We start from the raw sequence: 21,851 nt of genomic DNA, 5'->3' as shown, positions 1-21,851 counted from the left end.
ACCGAACCCTTCTTAATTGAAAAAAAAATCAAATTCAAAACATAGGTATATATTTGACTGGTGCACAAAATGAACCGTGCATCAACATCACTGTGTTCAAAGAACAAAATCATCAAAACATTTTCACACAGATTATCATTTTCACACAAAAACAAAAACATAATAATAAATATTTACTGCAAATCAGTGTGACTTCTGCTGTTGCCTTTCAGAGACCAGTTCAGAAATGCGCGGCTTCACCTTGGCAAGTGCCACTCTCATGTCATTTTCGCAACAAAGTCTGTTCCTTTTCTTTGTTTTTATGTCCAGCATCCTCAAAGGATTGCTCGCAAAGATATGTTGTAACAAACGGTATGAAAATCTCCAGAGCTTTCTTAGCAATAACAGGGTACGTTACCATTTGTTGACACCAAAACGTTGAAAGCGTTGTTGTTCTGAAGAGTTGCTGTTGAACCTGGCTCTGCTGAATTTCAATGATTTCATCGAGGTATTCATCATTGACATCTGTTGTCTCATCACTAAACGTGAACGGCTGTCTCACCCATGCTGGATATGACTTTCTTGTAGGGAAGTATCCGTCGAGACTTTGCAAGCTCATCTAAGTGCGTGGCAATTGCTTGCTTCAGTTCAGCGGATACAGAAATGTCTCCGATTCCAGATACATCTTCGATCTTACTTACACAGTCGTCCAGCAGGGGAAAGTTTGCGAAGTTATTGTTCTCTGTTCGTCGTTTCCATAACGGTAGCTTTTTTTTAAAAAGCCTTTAGGTTTTCCTCCGCTTCGATGATGTTGACTCCACCTCCCTGCATCTTTTGACTGAGATGATTGAGAGCTGCGAAGATATCGGCCATGTACGCTAAAATGAGAATGAACTCAGAATTTTTGAAGCAATCTGCATGACAATGTTGATGCTCTTGCAAAAACAGGGCTAATTCCATACGCACGGCAAAAACACGATTCAGCACCTGTCCCCGGGATAACCACCTAACGTTAGAATGGTACAGAAGTATCTCGAATTCAGAGCCCATTTCTTTACACAGCTCACTGAAGATGTGATGCCGCAGAGCACTAGTTTGCACATAGTTCACGCATTCCACTACAATTTTTAATACTTCTGCCAGTTTTGGAGGCAAGATTTTTGTTGCCAACGCATGCCTGTGCCGAATCCAATGCGTAACAATGATGTGTGGTGCATCGGCTTTTACTAGCGCACCAAAACCAGACTTTCTTCCCAGCATGACTGGAGCTCCGTCCGAACAAACTGCAGAAACCATATCCCACGAAAGATTGTTGTCTTTGAAGAAGTCATCCACAAGTTTCTTCACATCACCTGCCTTAGTTGTTGTTGTAAGAGGCTTACAAAATAAAAATGATTCCTTTATCATGTCGTCTTTCACATAGCGCACGAATACAGCAAGCTGGCTTAGATTGTAAACGTCTGTGGTCTCGTCGAGTTGAAGGCTGAATTTTGCCGGGCTTGAAATCAGATCTGCAACTACTTGAGCCAAGATGTCTTTGCTCATGTCCTCTATTCTGTCGCTGATGGTGTCATTTGAAAGAGGAATTTGGGATAACTTAACTTCGGCCTCTTTTCCCAGCATGATATTCGCCATCTTCAACACAGCTGGTTTTATGAGTGTTTCACCAATGGTGTGTGGTTTGCTCTGCTTTGCGATCAGGTAAGCAACTTCGTACGATGCTGTGAGGATCAGTTTGTTGATGGGTACAAAGCCGAGAACAGGCAGAGTAGCCTTTTCATCCAATATGGCTCTCTTCACCTTGAATTCAGCGAGCGTTGTGTTCTTGTATTTTCCATCTCCATGCAGCTTAAGGAAGTATTCTCTTAGTTTTGCCAGTGCTAGACTAGAATTGCTCAACTTGGCATTGCAAATCATGCAGTTAGGACACTGACTCCCATCGCGTTCGGTTATACATGTAAATCCATATTGTACATATTCGTCCGACCACTTTCTTTTTTTGCTCGACATAGTAAGTATGAAGGGATTAAAATATTAAGAAAGAAATCACAAGACGTACCATCACCACAGTCACAAACTGAGCGCATCAAATTCCCTGCAGCACAGATAGGCCAAGCGATGTAGTGTGATCACCTGCAGCCAATGATGGCCAAGCGGAGCGTGTCATCACGAATCATATGAATCGGATGTTTGTCTTGACCTCCGCCGAACCCCTGAGACTGACTCACCAAACCCCTGGGGTTCGATCGAACCCAGGTTAAGAACCACTGACCTAAGCCCTAGGACCATGCCTCAGGACTACCTGGCCTGATGCCTCCTTGTTGTCCTCAGTCCACCTGGTCATGCTGCTGCTCCAGTTTCAACTGTTCTGCCTGCGGCTATGGAACCCTGACCTGTTCACCGGGCATGCTACCTTGTCCCAGACCTGCTGTTTTTCAACTCTCTCGCTCTACCGTACCTGCTGTCTCTAACTCTGAATGATCGGCTATGAAAAGCCAACTGACATTGACTCCTGAGGTGCTGACCTGTTGCACCCTCTACAACTACTGTGATTATTATTATCTGACCCTGCTGGTCAAATATGAACGTTTGAACATCTTGGCCATGTTCTGTTATAATCTCCACCCGGCACAGCCAGAAGAGGACTGGCCACCCCTCAGAGTTTGCTTCCTCTCTAGGTTTCTTCCTAGGTTCCAGCCTTTCTAGGGAGTTTTTCCTAGCCACCGTGCTTCCACATCTGCATTGCTTGCTGTTTGGGGTTTTAGGGTTTCTGTATAGTGCTTTGTGACATTGGCTGATGTAAACAGGGCTTTATAAATATATTTAATTGATTAGCTAACGCTATTGTCTTACATTTCAGGTCACACAAAACGGCAGCAGCTCCCCCAGTTAAAAGAATGGCATCCATTTCCAGCAGCATGGAGCCACCAAACGACAACATGGGCAAACCAACAATAACATGGGACAATTTTTCCATTTGTGCACAATAAATGGCAACATTCAGATCAACATTAATAAATAATGTGTTAGTCACTCTGAAGTGGCTGGCACTAACACTTAGTTCTTGCATACATTCAATGTAAGCTTGCTCGCTAGCCTGTGGTTGTTGCCTGTGGTTGTTACATAGCAACAGTCTAGCAACGACCGAGGATAGCAGACTTGTTTACGTGTTGTTGTGCGTTTTGTTGCCAACCTCACTTTGCTACTTGACAACGTTACGGTTTTTACTTTTTAATTACCGTTTATGTTTTTGGTTTTCCCCTCAACTTTTTTTTCACTCCGGACGCTTTATCTGGACATGGTTCTACATGACCTCCAACAGACGAAGCTAAGTAGTAACATTAACATGATGCCTTCTAATTGCAGTCGCTGTACTCATAATATACAGGAGAACAATCGCTTTACGGCGAGGACAGCTGTGCTGCTAGCCCAGCTTCAGACGCAAACGTTAGGCAAGGGTCATTTAAGTGTAGGAAAGGATGAAACAGCGTCTGTGCCAACAGTAAGTTTATTTTTTATTTTTTTATTTCACCTTTATTTAACCAGGTTGGCTAGTTGAGAACAAGTTCTCATTTGCAACTGCGACCTGGCCAAGATAAAGCATAGCAGTGTGAACAGACAACACAGAGTTACACATGGAGTAAACAATTAACAAGTCAATAACACAGTAGAAAAAAAGAGAGTCTATATACATTGTGTGCAAAAGGCATGAGGAGGTAGGCGAATAATTACAATTTAGCAGATTAACAATGGAGTGGTAAATGATCAGATGGTCATGTACAGGTAAAGATATTGGTGTGCAAAAGAGCAGAAAAGTAAATAAATAAATGGGGATGAGGTAGGTAAAATTGGGTGGGCTATTTACCGATAGACTATGTACAGCTGCAGCGATCGGTTAGCTGCTCAGATAGCAGATGTTTGAAGTTGGCGAGGGAGATAAAAGTCTCCAACTTCAGCGATTTACAGTACAGATAGTAATGTTAGTATAAATCCCCTCGCACGGTCCCCGCAGCCGGACAACTTTCTCACGGTTTCTGGAGGGAAATGCTGTAGGAATGCTCAACTGGTGTCGTTCATTCAGCCGACAGAAACTTTCAACCGGTTTTCCCCATTAAGCAACGAGTCGGAGTCAGAGGCCGAGCCTTCTCTTGTCTCTACTCCTCCCGTTACGGGGTCTGAGACGCCGAAGCCTCCCACCATTAGCTCTGACAAATTGAACACCCTAGTCATTGGCTACTCCATTACCCATAGTATTAGACTTAAAACGAATCATCCAGCGATCATACACTGTTTACCAGGGGGCAGGGCTACAGACGTTAAAGCTAATCTGAAGATGGTGCTGGCTAAAGCTGGCGAGTGTAGAGAGTATAGAAATATTGTTATCCACGTTGGCACCAACGATGTTAGGATGAAACAGTCAGAGATCACCAAGCGCAACATAGCTTCAGCGTGTAAATCAGCTAGAAAGATGTGTCGGCATTGAGTAATTGTCTCTGGCCCCCTCCCAGTTAGGGGGAGTGATGAGCTCTACAGCAGAGTCTCACAACTCAATCGCTGGTTGAAAACCGTTTTCTGCCCCTCCCAAAAGATAGAATTTGTAGATAATTGGCCCTCTTTCTGGGACTCACCCACAAACAGGACCAAGCCTGACCTGCTGAGGAGTGACGGACTCCTTCCTAGCTGGAGGGGTGCTCTCATCTTATCTACCAACATAGACAGGGCTTTAACTCCTCTAGCTCCACAATGAAATAGGGTGCAGGCCAGGCAGCAGGCTGTTAGCCAGCCTGCCAGCATAGTGGAGTCTGCCACGAGCACAGTCAGTGTAGTCAGTTCAGCTATCCCCATTGAGACCGTGTCTGTGCCTCGACCTAGGTTGGGCAAAACTAAACATGGCTGTGTTCTCCTTAGCAATCTCACTAGGATAAAGACCTCCTCCATTCCTCTCATTATTGAAAGAGATGATGATACCTCACATCTCAAAATAGGGCCACATAATGTTAGATCCCTTACTTCAAAGGCAATTATAGTCAATTAACTAATCACCGATCATAATCTTGATGTGATTGGCCTGACTGAAACATGGCTTAAGCCTGATGAATTTACTGTGTTAAATGATGCCTCACCTCCTGGCTACACTAGTGACCATATCCCCCGTGCATCCCGCAAAGGCGGAGGTGTTGCTAACATTTACAATAGCAAATTTCAATTTACCAAAAACAAATTACGTTTTCGTCTTTTGAGCTTCTAGTCATGAAATCTATGCAGCCTACTCAATCACTTTTTTATAGCTACTGTTTACAGGCCCCCTGGGCCATATACAGCGTTCCTCATTGAGTTCCCTGAATTCCTATCGGACCTTGTAGTCATAGCAGATAATATTCTAATCTTTGGTGACTTTAATATTCACATGGAAAAGTCCACAGACCCACTCCAAAAGGCTTTGGGAGCCATCATCGACTCAGTGGGTTTTGTCCAACATGTCTCTGGACCTACTCACTGTCACAGTCATACTCTGGACCTAGTTTTGTCCCATGGAATAAATGTTGTGGATCTTAATGTTTTTCCTCATAAAGGATTATGACCATTTTATTATGTTTGCAATTGCAACAAATAATCTGCTCAGACCCCAACCAAGGAACATCAAAAGTCGTGCTATAAATTCACAGACAACACAAAGATTCCTTGATGTCCTTCCAGACTCCCTCTTTCTACCCAAGGACGTCAGAGGACAAAAATCAGTTAACCACCGAACTGAGGAACTCAATTTAACCTTGTGCATTACCCTAGATGCAGTTGCACCCCTAAAAACTAAAAACATTTCTCATAAGAAACTAGCTCCCTGGTATACAGAAAATACCCGAGCTCTTGAAGCAAGCTTCCAGAAAATTGGAACGGAAATGGCGCCACACCAAACTGGAAGTCTTCCGACTAGCTTGGAAAGACAGTACCGTGCAGTATCGAAGAGCCATTACTGCTGCTCAATCATCCTATTTTTCCAACTTAATTTAGGGAAATAAGAACAATCCGAAATTACTTTTTGATACTGTCGCAAAGCTAACTAAAAAGCAGCATTCCCCAAGAGAGGATGATTTTCACTTCAGCAGTAATAAATTCATGAACTTCTTTGAGGAAAAGATCATGATTACTAGAAAGCAAATTACGGACTCTTCTTTAAATCTGCGTATTCCTTCAAAGCTCAGTTGTCCTGAGTCTGCACAACTCTGCCAGGACCTAGGATCAAGAGATACACTTAAGTGTTTTAGTACTATATCTCTTGACACAATGATGAAAATAATCATGGCCTCTAAACCTTCAAGCTGCATAATGGACCCTATTCCAACTAAATTACTGAAAGAGCTGCTTCCTGTGCTTGGCCCTCCTATGTTGAACATAATAAACGGCATACTATTCACCAGATGTGTACCAAACTCACTAAAAGTGGCAGTAATAAAGCCTCTCTTGAAAAAGCCAAAGCTTGACCCAGAAAATATAAAAAACTATCGGCCTATATCGAATCTTCCATTCCTCTCAAATTTTTTAGAAAAGGCTGTCACTGCCTTCCTGAAGACAAACAATGTATATGAAATGCTTCAGTCTGGTTTTAGACCCCATCATAGCACTGAGACTGCACTTGTGAAGGTGGTAAATGACCTTTTAATGGCATCAGACCGAGGCTCTGCATCTGTCCTTGTGCTCCTAGACCTTAGTGCTGCTTTTGATCACCACATTCTTTTGGAGAGATTGGAAACCCAAATTGGTCTACACGGACAAGTTCTGGCCTGGTTTAGATCTTATTTATCGGAAAGATATCAGTTTGTCTCTGACAAATCAACTGTACATTTCAGTTCCGTTTTAGGACCACTATTGTTTTCACTATATATTTTACCTCTTGGGATGTCATTCGAAAACATAATGTTAACTTTCACTGCTATGCGGATGACACACAGCTGTACATTTCAATGAAACATGGTGAAGCCCCAAAATTGCCCTCGCTGGAAGCCTGTGTTTCAGACATAAGGAAGTGGATGGCTGCAAACTTTCTACTTTTAAACTTAGACAAAACAGTGATGCTTGTTCTAGGTCCCAAGAAACAAAGAGATCTTCTGTTGAATCTGACAATTAATCTTAATGGATGTACAGTCGTCTCAAATAAAACTGTGAAGGACCTCGGCGTTACTCTGGACCCTGATCTCTCTTTTGACGAAAATATCAAGACAGTTTCAAGGACATCTTCGTAACATTGCAAAAATCAGAAACTTTCTGTCCAAAAATGATGCAGAAAAATGTATCCATGCTTTTGTTATTTCTAGGTTAGACTACTGCAATGCTCTACTTTCCGGCTACCCGGATAAAGCACTAAATAAACTTCAGTTAGTGCAAAATACGGCTGCTAGCATCCTGACTAGAACCCCAAAATGTGATCATATTACTCCAGTGCTAGCCTCCCTACACTGGCTTCCTGTCAAGGCAAGGGCTGATTTCAAGGTTTTACTGCTAACCTACAAAGCATTACATGGGCTTGCTCCTACCTATCTCTCTGATTTGGTCCTGCCGTACATACCTACACGTATAAGACGCAGGCCTCCTAATTGTCCCTACAATTTCTAAGCAAACAGCTGGAGGCAGGGCTTTCTCCTATAGAGCTCCATTTTTATGGAATGGTCTGCTTACCCATGTGAGAGACGCAAACTCGGTCTCAGCCTTTAAGTCTTTACTGAAGACTCATCTCTTCAGTGGGTCATATGATTGAGTGTAATCTGGCCCAGGAGTGTGAAGGTGAACGGAAAGGCTCTGGAGCAACGAACCGCCCTTGCTGTCTCTACCAGGCCGGTTCCCCTCTTTCCACTGGGATTCTCTGCCTCTAACCGTATTACAGGGGCTGAGTCACTGGGTTACCGGTGCTCTTTCATGCCGTCCCTAGGAGGGGTGCGTCACTTGAGTGGGTTGAGTCACTGATGTGATCATCCTGTTTGGGTTGGCGCCCCCCCTTGGGTTGTGCCGTGGCGGAGATCTTTGTGGGCTATACTCGGCCTTGTCTCAGGATGGTAAGTTGGTGGTTGAAGATATCCCTCTAGTGGTGTGGGGGCTGTGCTTTGGAAAAGTGGGTGGGGTTATATCCTTCCTGTTTGGCCTTGTCCGGGGGTATCATCGGATGGCGCCACAGTGTCTCCTGACCCCTCCTGTCTCAGCCTCTAGTATTTATGCTGCAGTAGTTTATGTGTCGGGGGGCTAGGGTTAGTTTGTTATATCTAGAGTACTTCTCCTGTCCTATCCGGTGTCCGGCGTGAATTTAAGTATGCTCTCTCTAATTCTCTCTTTCTCTCTTTCTTTCTCTCGGAGGACCTGAGCCCTAGGACCATGCCTCAGGACTACCTGGCATGATGATTCCTTGCTGTCCCCAGTCCACCTGACCGTGCTGCTACTCCAGTTTCAACTGTTCTGCCTGTGATTATTATTATTTGACCATGCTGGTCATTTATGAACATTTGAACATATTGGCCATGTTCTGTTATAATCTCCACCCGGCACAGCCAGAAGAGGACTGGCCACCCCACATAGCCTGGTTCCTCTCCAGGTTTCTTCCAAGGTTTTGGCCTTTCTAGGGAGTTTTTCCTAGCCACCGTGCTTCTACACCTGCATTGCTTGCTGTTTGGGGTTTTAGGCTGGGTTTCTGTACAGCACTTTGAGATATCAGCTGATGTACGAAGGGCTATATAAATAAATTGGATTTGATTTGATTTTGAACGAGACTTTTGTCCGATGCAACGAGTGCGCTGAGAGTCGGGAAGCAAGTTCAGGGAGTGACTGTTTAATAAATAAACACGAAACACAAACAACGCACTGACATGAAACAGAGTCAATAACACCAGAGGAAAAAACCAAGGGGAGTGACAGATATAAGGAAGATAATCAAGGAGGTGATGGAGTCCAGGTGAGTGTCATGAGGCGCAGGTGCGCGAGACGATGGTGACAGGTATGTGGGATAATCAGCAGCCTAATGACCTAGAGGCCGGAGAGTGAGTATACGTGACATTAGAACTTTTTTGGCAGAATCTTTTTATTATGAATTAATTTATTAAAGCAACATTTTCAATTTAGATGTGTAGTTCCTTGCCTTACTCTGACGGCAACCGGTTTTTATAAAAGCAATAAGACACCTCGGGTATTAGTGGTACATGGCCAATATAACACGGCTAACTAAGGGCTGTATCCAGGCACTCCGCGTTGCGTCGTGCGAAGCACAAACCTTAGCCGTGGTATATTGGCCATATACCACACCCCCTCGGGCCTTATTGCTTAAATAGCTGAGAGGAAAAAAACAATCACTTATAAACCCTCAAAGATCCTGTATTTACTGAAGTGTATCAGAGTTGCAGCCCAGTCCTCATAGGTTTGGAGGTAAAATATAGATAGAGGTTAGTGGTTAAGATTTTGCCATTTAAACTTCAGAAGCGGTCTGTCTGAAAGCAACTATAACACAGACGCTGTGGTATGTATAAAGATGTGAACCATGCTCTGAGAACCTGTTTCAGTGTTTCATCCTTTTTTTTTTTAAACACAATTCATTTTGGATCGTATTACAAATGTTTTGTCTGGCTCTTCTGTTATAATGCACAACTTCCAAACACCGCACCATTTGATCAACGTCAATCTCAATGCTGCGGTGAGAGACCTCGGCGTTCCCACTTACAACCACACCTACCCACCCACACCTGAAACTATTAAAACAAGCAGGAGTTACCAAATGAAGGGAAGGACTGGCGTGTTGTCTTACCTCGTAGTGTGTGCTTGTTGGGCCACAGGAACCATGGCAGTAGCAGCAGGTAGAGCAGGTAGACCAGAGACAGGGCATTGTAGCGAAACAGGCAGGCTGGGGACACACAGAGGTCAGAGGTCAGAGGAGAGGCACGACACAGACAAACATTAATCAATGACTAATACACAGCAATTATTCTGAGTGGTTGAATGATCTGGGTACAAATCTGTGAATTGAGGTCACAATGATGTGTGGACTTTTCAATTAACCAGAGAGAGGAGAAAGGGTGAGGGCTGAGACTGGGGTTGAATTGTTTGAGAATGAACGCCTCTGCCTTTCATCACCAGGATTCCCTGACACCCTCTTGGTTTGTAACCACATGCCTCACACATCCACACACACCTCCCCTACTGGAAAACAGTGGAACATCTAATGAGTCTACATAGAAGCAGGGCTCTCTCAGGTCCCTGTGAAAGCAGCAGCGCTGGACTGTGTTACCAGTAACACAGAGCTGGATGGCAAGCCAACCATGGCTCTGCACTAAACATTCCTTTAATAATGATGATGATGATTATTATGCTGATAATATAGCAGACCCTGTGATTGTCCAGGCATAAAGCTGGTTACTCAGCCTGTGTTCAGTGAACTAGCTAGCTGCTGGTCATTTGAGAGTCTGCCAGGGGACACAAGGGCTTTCCAGACCGCCTGCTGGGGCCCTGGGAGGGCTGCCTTCAGACCCCTGCTCCTCTTCTCTCTCTGCTCCCTGGCTGAGCTCTAAGACTGGAAGGGGGAGCTGGGAGCCCAGCGTTCTAAATCCCCTATGCTGTGTTCTAACCCTTTGGGCTCTGGATCCAGGCCTGTTAAGAGTCCTGCCACAACCATCCGTCTCACAGCGTGTCATCCTCACACAACCAACTCTCCTCTGGCCCTCTGGGTTTGCCCCTCAGTAACCTAAAATAGCAGGCGTAAAAGAAACGGCTGAGCAGGGTCGGAAGAACCCATAAGCATCCGGTTCAGGCTTCACCTCTTCTCTGCTTTACCTCTGAAAACTGGATGCTTCCGGTTTCCACCGACCCTCACGGACTACAAGAAGAAACCCAGCCCAGTCACGGACCAGGATGTCTTGCTCCCAGGCAGACTAAATAACTTTTTTGCCCGCTTTGAGGACAATACAGTGCCACTGACACGGCCTGCAACGAAAACATGCGGTCTCTCCTTCACTGCAGCCGAGGTGAGTAAGACATTTAAACGTGTTAACCCTCGCAAGGCTGCAGGCCCAGACAGCATCCCCAGCCGCGCCCTCAGAGCATGCACAGACCAGCTGGCCGGTGTGTTTACGGACATATTCAATCAATCCCTATACCAGTCTGCTGTTCCCACATGCTTCAAGAGGGCCACCATTGTTCCTGTTCCCAAGAAAGCTAAGGTAACTGAACTAAACGACTACCGCCCTGTAGCACTCACTTCCGTCATCATGAAGTGCTTTGAGAGACTAGTCAAGGACCATATCACCTCCACCCTACCTGACACCCTAGACCCACTCCAATTTGCTTACCGCCCAAATAGGTCCACAGACGATGCAATCTCAACCACACTGCACACTGCCCTAACCCACCTGGACAAGAGGAATACCTATGTGAGAATGCTGTTCATCGACTACAGCTCGGCATTCAACACCATAGTACCCTCCAAGCTCGTCATCAAGCTCGAGACCCTGGGTCTCGACCCCGCCCTGTGCAACTGGGAACTGGACTTCCTGACGGGCCGCCCCCAGGTGGTGAGGGTATGCAACAACATCACCTCCCCGCTGATCCTCAACACGGGGGCCCCACAAGGGTGCGTTCTGAGCCCTCTCCTGTACTCCCTGTTCACCCACGACTGCATGGCCACGCACGCCTCCAACTCAATCATCAAGTTTGCGGACGACACAACAGTGTTAGGCTTGATTACCAATAACGACGAGACGGCCTACAGGGAGGAGGTGAGGGCCCTCGGAGTGTGGTGTCAGGAAAATAACCTCACACTCAACGTCAACAAAACTAAGGAGATGATTGTGGACTTCAGGAAACAGCAGAGGGAACACCCCCCTATCCACATCGATGGAACAGTAGTGGAGAGGGTAGCAAGTTTTAAGTTCCTCGGCATACACATCACAGACAAACTGAATTGGTCCACTCACACTGACAGCGTCGTGAAGAAGGCGCAGCAGCGCCTCTTCAACCTCAGGAGGCTGAAGAAATTCGGCTTGTCACCAAAAGCACTCACAAACTTCTACAGATGCACAATCGAGAGCATCCTGGCGGGCTGTATCACCGCCTGGTACGGCAACTGCTCCGCCCTCAACCGTAAGGCTCTCCAGAGGGTAGTGAGGACTGCACAACGCATCACCGGGGCAAACTACCTGCCCTCCAGGACACCTACACCACCCGATGTTACAGGAAGGCCATAAAGATCATCAAGGACATCAACCACCCGAACCACTGCCTGTTCACCCCGCTATCATCCAGAGGGCGAGGTCAGTACAGGTGCATCAAAGCTGGGACCGAGAGACTGAAAAACAGCTTCTATCTCAAGGCCATCAGACTGTTAAACAGCCACCACTAACATTGAGTGGCTGCTGCCAACACACTGTCATTGACACTGACCCAACTCCAGCCACTTTAATAATGGGAATTGATGGGAAATGATGTAAATATATCACTAGCCACTTTAAACAATGCTACCTTATATAATGTTACTTACCCTACATTATTAATCTCATATGCATATGTATATACTGTACTCTACATCATCGACTGCATCCTTATGTAATACATGTATCACTAGCCACTTTAACTATGCCACTTTGTTTACTTTGTCTACACACTCATCTCATATGTATATACTGTACTCGATACCATCTACTGTATGCTGCTCTGTACCATCACTCATTCATATATCCTTATGTACATATTCCTTATCCCCTTACACTGTGTATAAGACAGTAGTTTTGGAATTGTTAGTTAGATTACTTGTTGGTTATCACTGCATTGTCGGAACTAGAAGCACATGCATTTCGCTACACTCGCATTAACATCTGCTAACCATGTGTATGTGACAAATAACATTTGATTTGAGGGTGGCCCCACAGAGACCCAGCAGGGAAACGCAACAATGCACCGCAGTGTCCACAGCTGACGGCAGAGAGCCCACCCTACACATCACAACATATCCACCATAATAATGCCCGGCAGTCAGTCACCCAGTACAGTACTGTGTCCCAGCCCCGCAGGCGCTCCGCCCCGGCCTACAGTCTGCTACAGATCTATAATTAACACAACCAGAATGGGAGAACAAAGACAGGCTTTGTCCTATAAGTGAGAGTCAATGAGCTTGCTAGCGTGTGGCCCACAGCACTGTTTGTTCTAAGGATTTCACTGGCCCACTCCAGGGAGCCTTTCTACTAATTCTGGATTAATTGTTAGCAAAACTTCAACAGCTCCCACTCTCTCCTTCTTTCATGTGGATCATATAGGGACAATATATATATATTTTTTTATATAACACGCGTGCAAAATGTCAAGTGTCATGTGCAGTGTAATGTCTTTAGCAAACTCACAGTGGCTGGATGGACCAGCTGGCTGACAACATTGGCTGAGGGGCGAGTCACTACGACTTACTGTTTTGACTCACTGTACATATTCCCATGGTTACCTCACCCACGCATGATGTAATGTGACATGAGCTAACTCGGGCCTGCCCCCCCCCCCCCCCCCCCGCATGCACGTTTCATTTCCTGCCATAGCACTACACAACTGAATCAAAGCTTGATGATTAATTGGCTATTTGAATCAGCTGATGTAGATTTAGGGCAATAAACAAAACATGCCCATGGGAGGGAGTGGGGGGGGCAGCATTAGATGGGCTGATAAAAGTGACAATGTCGACTCTAGTTTATTGGGTCTCTAGTCCCCGCCCAGCCAAGGGTGAGGTCTACCTCAGAATGTGTGTGATTCGAGTTCATCTTTTCAACACTGACCACAGACTGCTGCAGGGAGGTTCTATGGTCAAAGACCAGCAGCCTTGTGTCTGTCTCTAATCAGCTGGTTCTGGATCAGAGAGTGAGGTCATCAGCTTCTCATCCCACAATCAAGAGGCTTCGACAGAGAGCAGAGAGGGGGGGAATGCCCCTAGTCTGCTCTTATTATACTGTAAATATGTGCTGCTTATAGGCAGTTTTTCCTTTCTATCAATCTCTCTCCCTGGCATTGAATCCCAAGCACCCTCAGCTCGCATGTGCACACATGCATTCATACCCACACACGCACTCATACCCAGACACTAAACCAGTCTGTGACACAGTGCTGAAAAATGGGCCGCAACTCAACTGAAGCAAGGAAAAGTTCAACAGTGTGAGGAGTTCATCCTGTGTTTCCTTCTTCCTTTCCATCGCACTTCATCCATCTCTCTGACTGGCTGGCCGTCTGTTTACCTCCTCTGTAGTATAACCCAGGTGTTTCCATTCCCCTGCCTGCCTGGCTGCCTGACTGCTTGAGCAGCTACACTACACTACTACTACTGCACCCGGCTAGGAATGTAGAGGTCAGCAAATCAGGATTACTGTAAGTCAGGGGCTTTAATATTGTATGAACAATGTCCACTGTTCAATTACTGAATAATCTCCTTATTAACAACCAATGAGAGATGAGCGGCTCGGATGAGTAGCAGTATTAGATGTTCTCAAACACACGCTTTCACACACACCAAACATCTGTCAATCAGGTGTGGTGTGAGTGGGACAGACAGAGTACTGAGATCAGAGATCCTGTGGTGCAGAAAAAGAGAGAAAGGCCATGTGATCAAGGGGGCAATTAACCATCCAGAGAGAGGAGTGGGTTCCTCCTCTCAAAAAACAGCACTACCTCACTCGGTTGTTCCTATAGGGTCAAAGCCCTAACATCCCAGCCTAGACTCCCACCACCAACGACTTTAAGTAGCAGAGCCCATAGACTCTCAAACTATGCATCATATATATTCAGGAAATTATGGTAATCGAGATTGGAAAAATCAACAGCATGCCGCAGAGCTGGGGTTGTGACGCATCTCTGAGGAACACACTCGGGGTGTGTGAGTGTGTGTGTCTGTCCCAGCTTGGTCTGTGCCCTGTGCAGAGTCAAAAGTGGTGAAAAGCTGTTCTCTTACGCCCAGGGCCTTCTTATGCTCTATGGTAAAACACCTTTGGATTCCACTTACTGTAGCTGGCTCATTTAGAGGTACCATTTATACTCCGCAGACATCACACTGAATTAAGTCTCAAGCTCTAATTTGTCAATAATAAATCTGCCAATGTTTGTCCTTTAGAGTTGCCTAGCTATTTCTGGGAATAGTTTACAAATGGATACCTGTGTGTCTCTGGAACACATCTCACCACCAACATATATTTCAATATGATTCCTCTTAATTAGAGAAAATAATAAGAATGGTTGTTTCTTGAGGGTCTTGATCACTGTCAATCCTTTACCAAACCAAACCATGGACCAAACTACTGACAAAATGAGGCATTGCAAACTGCAAAGGCTAACAAGCTTTTTACATGTTACTCTCTCAAATATCTAACCATTACATAGTTGTTGACTCAATAGTAGTCTAATCCTTAATGTCAATAGACAGTCACACTTCATATATACAACACCTAGTCTAACTCCACCTTGTCCAACTCCACCTAGCCCAACTCCACCCAGTCCAACTCCACCTAGCCCAACTCCACCCAGTCCAACTCCACCTAGTCCAACTTCACCCAGTCCAACTCCACCCAGTCCAACTCTACCCAGTTCAACTCCAACTCCACCCAGTCCAACTCCACCTAGTCCAACTCCACCTAGTCCAACTTCACCCAGTCCAACTCCAACTCCACCTAGTCCAACTCCACCCAGTCCAACTTCACTTAGTCCAACTCCACCCAGTCCAACTTCACCTAGTCCAACTCCACCCAGTCCAACTTCACATAGTCCAACTCCACCCAGTCCAACTCCACCTAGTCCAACTCCACCCAGTCCAACTTCACCTAGTCCAACTCCACCTAGTCCAACTCCATCTCGTCCAACTCCACCTCGTCCAACTCCTGGCCAGAGAGGCTCTATGTTTCCCATCTGGCACGTTATTGTTTTATAGCTCCTGTGTTGACTGAGGGAGGAGATGTGACTCCTTATCTCCACTGACTTACAGTCAGGGACTCCCCTGTATTGAAATGTTCTTGCCAATCTTTCCAGGGCTTTGGCAGTTTTTCCTCAACTTGAGGTTGTTTACTGTACGCAAATAGAAAGGTCTCCACAGCTAAGCTGACTGAACATGAACCTGCAATGGAAGAACACTGAAGAGGGAGCTGACCTTTTACACTCAAAATGGTTGTCATTTTCTGGTGGACACTCAAAATGTCATCATCTCCATGAGGCAAAGACTATTGGGAGAGTCCAAGCTGCTGATCTGATCGCCGTTCTGCTACTTTAAGATTATGTTTAGAAAAACAAATTTGTATCGTTTCTAAAATAGGCTTCAGTAGATAGTGGTGATTGAATTATTTGAACTGTATGGGCCTGTCTGTAAAGCAGATTGTCACGTGGGATGACACTGGAGAGAAGAAACAGGTACGGGGAGTAAAACATTTAATAAAGAACGGACATGGAAAGAGACAGGAACAGCGTCAGCAAACTAATAATACAGACAAAAAACAATTCATGCAGCAGCGGGGAATAGAACAAGGGAACTGACACATATAGGGGAGGAAATAAACAGATGACGAGTGAGTCTAGGTGAGTCCAATATCGCTGATGCGCGCGATGAGGGAAGGCAGGTGTGCGTAATAGATGATAGGAGTGAGTGATGCAGGGCAGCCTGGCACACTCGAGCGCCAGGGAGCGGGAGCAGACGTGACACAGATCAGCAGTGAATCATCTCAGATCACAGTTTTCAGTGTTTACTGCCAGAGCCAGATCTGATTAAAATAAATTTCCAATGTGCGTAATTGCCACAGGTCATGAGCAACACACTCACAGTGGATCTGTCTAATATCAGAGCTAACGGATCGCAATACTCTCCACCCTCCAGGTATTTACAGCGTTTTCAGTGTAGTGTCGTGGTGCTTCTGAGAACACGTGGCAAGACAGTGACTGTGACAAGCAGTGTCCCAGTGAAACCAACCCAGTCAGTTAAAGGCTCCTCTCGCTCAGACAAAGCAGTGCGTTGACAAATACTAAGAGGCAGTGGCGCCAATATGATCTCTGCAGTCCGCTGCAGCTTTCCTTCTCCGATAGCACGGCCAAATGCCTGTTTATCAGATGGGCAGACGCCTAGTTTTCAGGGACCTCACCGTGGTCCTGACAGCAGCTCCTCAATCACATCTTAGCATCTCCCTGGAGCTAGCTGAATCATAGCGGAGGCACGGCAACATGACCGTGTCACCACATGTAACGTGAGAGAAAGAAAATCAAATACCTAAGGCATGTCCTGCCAAAAGGCAGGCACACCACAGAACACTGTCAACAGAAAGTGCCATGTGACTGCAGCTCACATGTGCATACAGAATAGAGCTACCCCACCGCAGAAACACTACACACACCCCAGATGGTTCATGGCAGTCACATCAAAGGCAATTGAAAATGACAAATAACCTTTAGCAGCAGAAAACGGAGGGAGGAAGTTGAGAGAGCGAGGGAAAACATAAGAAGCAAGGCCAACTGCGATCACTCGTTTGGGTCTGTGAGCAAGTGTGTCTGCCTGCCAGGCCCAGTGAAGCCAACAGCTACATGACTCCAGGGGCCCACAGCTGGCCCTCACAGTGACCTCAGCCTACAGGTATGTGAACACAGCTCAGTCCGGCACGGGTCACAGAGACAGGAAGAGAGACGGCTAGAGAGGGACAGAGGGGGAGGGGAGGAGAGAGAGGAAAAAAGAGAGATGGAAAGGAAGAGCAAGGAGAAAACGAGGATATAAAGAGAGGGAGAGGTGGGGGAGTGAGAGAGAGATGATATGGGAGAGGAGTGGGTGAGTAAGCGTCTTGGATGAGCCAAGTGGGTAAAGGGTAGTGAGAGGAGGGACAGATACTGGAACATGGAAACATCTCCGGAATGAACAGCAGGGTGCTGATGTCAAGCAAAACATCTGGGAAAGTATAAACTGGCAACTGCGTAACCGTCCTCGTCAACAGTGGCTATGAGTAATCCTGCACTATAATTGGCGCTGTAACTGGACTAACTATGACGCTCAAAGAAGACAACACTAGATCAATGTCTACATGTTAAAGTTTGTTAAAGCACACAATGATCCTGAGCGCAATCTTATGTTTCTTTCAAATTCATCACGATGGCCTGGTTAATACTGGGCGTAATTGTAGTCTTTAAATGTTCTGCTACATAACACAAGGTCAGATCTTTAATATGGATAGTTGAATGACATGTAGATCCCTCACAGAAGTTGAGTGGATTATGTACGTCTCTCTCATACAGCGGTGTGGGTTCAATGGGTCTCTATGGATCCCTGTGATTCCTCCTGACTCTTTGGCTCTGGTTAGAATGAGTCACACAGAGGTCTTCCATTGCAACGGTCCCAGATCTGCCGTCTTCAACATGTCTTGTGTTTTCACTGCTATACAGCTGAAAGGACCCTCTTATTCAACTCACCAGTGGAAAGTACCCTAACTAGGCTCACTACAGTCTATCAGTCTATCATTATTATTCTGCTGGAGCCTGCGTAGCTGAAGAGAGAGGGGCTTAAGGGGAAATGTAGGGAGCCGTTTTCCATAGACGCCCCCAGTGTTCCATGATGTCAGCTGAGCTCAGGGAGAGAAACAATGGCTCATGGAAGCCATTAAGTAATCAACTGCGTGTTTAAATATGACCCAATCTCCATGTGGACAGTGGAGCGATCAACTAATTAGGACGGCTTTATGTGATAATTAAAATAAAATGGCCAGTCTGGATGTGACAGGGCTCTGACAGTTTTACATGAATGCTCTACTGCAACTCTCCGGTACAGTGGAGAAAAAGACACGTCTACAGTTGTGGATCCGCGGCTTAAAACCATATGATAGCAGCTCTAGATTGCCATATTGCGGGATAGCCTATCATTCTAATCCATTCATATCTACTAGGGCGAATGGGTTGTTCCTGGACTGAGGCCGGCCCAAGGAGCCTGATCCCAGCTCTTCTGTTCTGACGGAGAGAGGAGATGGTGGGGAGCCAGAGTCAGGGCAGCTCTCTCAGCCAGACACAGAGCTGGGTTATAGGGGTGAGTGGAGAAAGACAACCCCTCCCTGGAGCGCAGGCCGTGAATGGCTTCCAGGATGATGAATCCCATTGCCAGCTGCTAAAGCCTATAGATCTGGCAGGCCCTGCATGAGCCCTAAAGCCAGAGACAATCCCCCTTCCTCTGTCTTTCCCACACACACACTGCACATACTGTTTGCTCAAATACTGAGCTTCCCGCAAAAATCTGCTTGTGTGCCCGCGAGGAATTGGAAAATAAAAAGCGAGGAGAACTGAGAATCTGAAAGCAACCAGCCCTCCTGTCAGTGTCTGTTCCTGGAGAATTAGCGGCCACTGTGACCTCCATTCTCGCTCATTTTCATGTTTCCAAACAGAGGAATTCCTTTCGACAAACAAGAGTTAATTTACTTCACTCTCAAACTTTCCCGTTTCTGCATGCTATTACTGTTATCATTTTGTTACTGTTATCATTTCAGAGAGAGAGAGAGAGAGAGAAAGTCAAGAATCATGCCCTTAAGGGTATCAATTTAAAAAGGATTACAAGCCATTCATGTGTGATCCGCAGGACAATAGTAGGCCCTAAACAGAGACCACTAGACAAAACTAAACAAGCCAGAGCAATGGAGGGGAACTTCGTTAACTAGAATCGCTCTCTGAAAGACACCTTGTCATGCAGGTGAAAGAGGACCCAAAAGCGACTTAACAGAAACAGAGTTTATTCAAGTCCAAACAGGGAATAACAGAAATCCTCTAGTCTGTAGAGGGGAATAACAGGAGAAGCGGCCACAGACTGCAGGTCGCTTCGGGTAGGCGCAGGCCGTAGTTGACAGAGACACCTGCTCACACGCAGCATCTGATGAAGGCAAAAAACACGACAGGACAGGGCGAAACACAATCACAGCACGGTGAATACTAAACAAGGAACCGACGGGACAGGAACGGAACACAAAGGAATAAATAGGGACTCTAATCAGGGGAAAGGATCGGGAACAGGTGTGGGAAGACTAAATGGTGATTAGGGGAATAGGAACAGCTGGGAGCAGGAACGGAACGATAGAGAGAAGAGAGAGAGAGTGAGAGAGGGAGGGGGAGAGAGAGGGATAGAAAGAGGGAAAGAACCTAATAAGACCAGCAGAGGGAAACGAATAGAATGGGGAGCACAGGGACAAGACATGATAATAAATGACAAACATGACAGTACCCCCCCACTCACCGAGCGCCTCCTGGCGCACTCGAGGAGGAATCCTGGCGGCAACGGAGGAAATCATCGATGAGTGAACGGTCCAGCACGTCCCGAGACGGAACCCAACTCCTCTCCTCAGGACCGTAACCCTCCCAATCCACTAAGTATTGGTGACCCCGTCCCCGAGAACGCATGTCCATGATCTTATGTACCTTGTAAATAGGTGCGCTCTCGACAAGGACGGGAGGGGGGAGGGAAGACGAACGGGGTGCGAAGAAAGGGCTTAACACAGGAGACATGGAAGACAGGATGGACGCGACGAAGATGTCGCGGAAGAAGCAGTCGCACAGCGACAGGATTGACGACCTGGGAGACACGGAACGGACCAATGAACCGCGGAGTCAACTTACGAGAAGCTGTCGTAAGAGGAAGGTTGCGAGTGGAAAGCCACACTCTCTGGCCGCAACAATACCTTGGACTCTTAATCCTGCGTTTATTGGCGGCTCTCACAGTCTTCCCCGCAGACAAAGGCAGACCGGTAATGAAGTCTAAGGCGATGTGAGACCATGGTCGAGAAGGAATGGGAGCGGTCTGAGACGACCGGCAGGAGGAGAGTTACCCGACTTAGTCTGCGCGCAGTCCGAACAAGCAGCCACGAAACGGCGCGTGTCACGCTCCTGAGTCGGCCACCAAAAGCGCTGGCGAATAGACGCAAGAGTGCCTCGAACACCGGGATGACCAGCTAACTTGGCAGAGTGAGCCCACTGAAGAACAGCCAGACGAGTGGAAACAGGAACGAAAAGGAGGTTACTAGGACAAGCGCGCGGCGACGCAGTGTGCGTGAGTGCTTGCTTAACCTGTCTTTCAATTCCCCAGACTGTTAACCCGACAACACGCCCATAAGGAAGAATCCCCTCGGGATCAGTAGAAGCCACAGAAGAACTAAACAGACGGGATAAGGCATCAGGCTTGGTGTTCTTGCTACCCGGACGGTAAGAAATCACAAACTCGAAACGAGCGAAAAACAACGCCCAACGAGCTTGACGGGCATTAAGTCGTTTGGCAGAACGGATGTACTCAAGGTTCTTATGGTCTGTCCAAACGACAAAAGGAACGGTCGCCCCCTCCAACCACTGTCGCCATTCGCCTAGGGCTAAGCGGATGGCGAGCAGTTCACGGTTACCCACATCATAGTTGCGCTCAGATGGCGACAGGCGATGAGAAAAATAAGCGCAAGGATGAACCTTATCGTCAGACTGGAAGCGCTGGGATAGAATGGCTCCCACGCCTACCTCTGAAGCGTCAACCTCGACAATGAATTGTCTAGTGACGTCAGGAGTAACGAGGATAGGAGCGGACGTAAAACGTTCTTTTAGAAGATCAAAAGCTCCCTGGGCGGAACCGGACCACTTAAAACACGTCTTGACAGAAGTAAGAGCTGTGAGAGGGGCAGCAACTTGACCGAAATTACGAATGAAACGCCGATAGAAATTAGCGAAACCTAAAAAGCGCTGCAACTCGACACGTGACCTTGGAACGGGCCAATCACTGACAGCTTGGACCTTAGCGGAATCCATCTGAATGCCTTCAGCGGAAATAACGGAACCGAGAAAAGTAACGGAGGAGACATGAAAAGAGCACTTCTCAGCCTTTACGTAGAGACAATTCTCTAAAAGGCGCTGTAGAACACGTC

General features: G+C 46.5%; 1 protein-coding gene across 2 annotated transcripts in view; it reads right to left on the bottom strand.

Annotated features, from left to right (window-relative positions):
• LOC124035817 (piezo-type mechanosensitive ion channel component 1-like) overlaps positions 1-21,851 on the bottom strand; it is an 89,771-nt gene that overhangs the window by 45,382 nt on the left and 22,538 nt on the right. For both annotated transcript variants that reach the window (XM_046349584.1, XM_046349585.1), the window contains exon 2: positions 9,755-9,850. In XM_046349584.1, coding sequence (XP_046205540.1) covers positions 9,755-9,850 — 96 coding nt within the window. The remainder of the gene's footprint in view (positions 1-9,754; positions 9,851-21,851) is intronic.

This window comes from Oncorhynchus gorbuscha, linkage group LG05 (assembly GCF_021184085.1).
Source record: "Oncorhynchus gorbuscha isolate QuinsamMale2020 ecotype Even-year linkage group LG05, OgorEven_v1.0, whole genome shotgun sequence".
Lineage (NCBI taxonomy): Eukaryota > Metazoa > Chordata > Actinopteri > Salmoniformes > Salmonidae > Oncorhynchus > Oncorhynchus gorbuscha.
The sequence above is the reverse complement of the archived record's forward strand: the minus strand, read 5'-3'. Positions and strand labels throughout refer to the sequence as shown.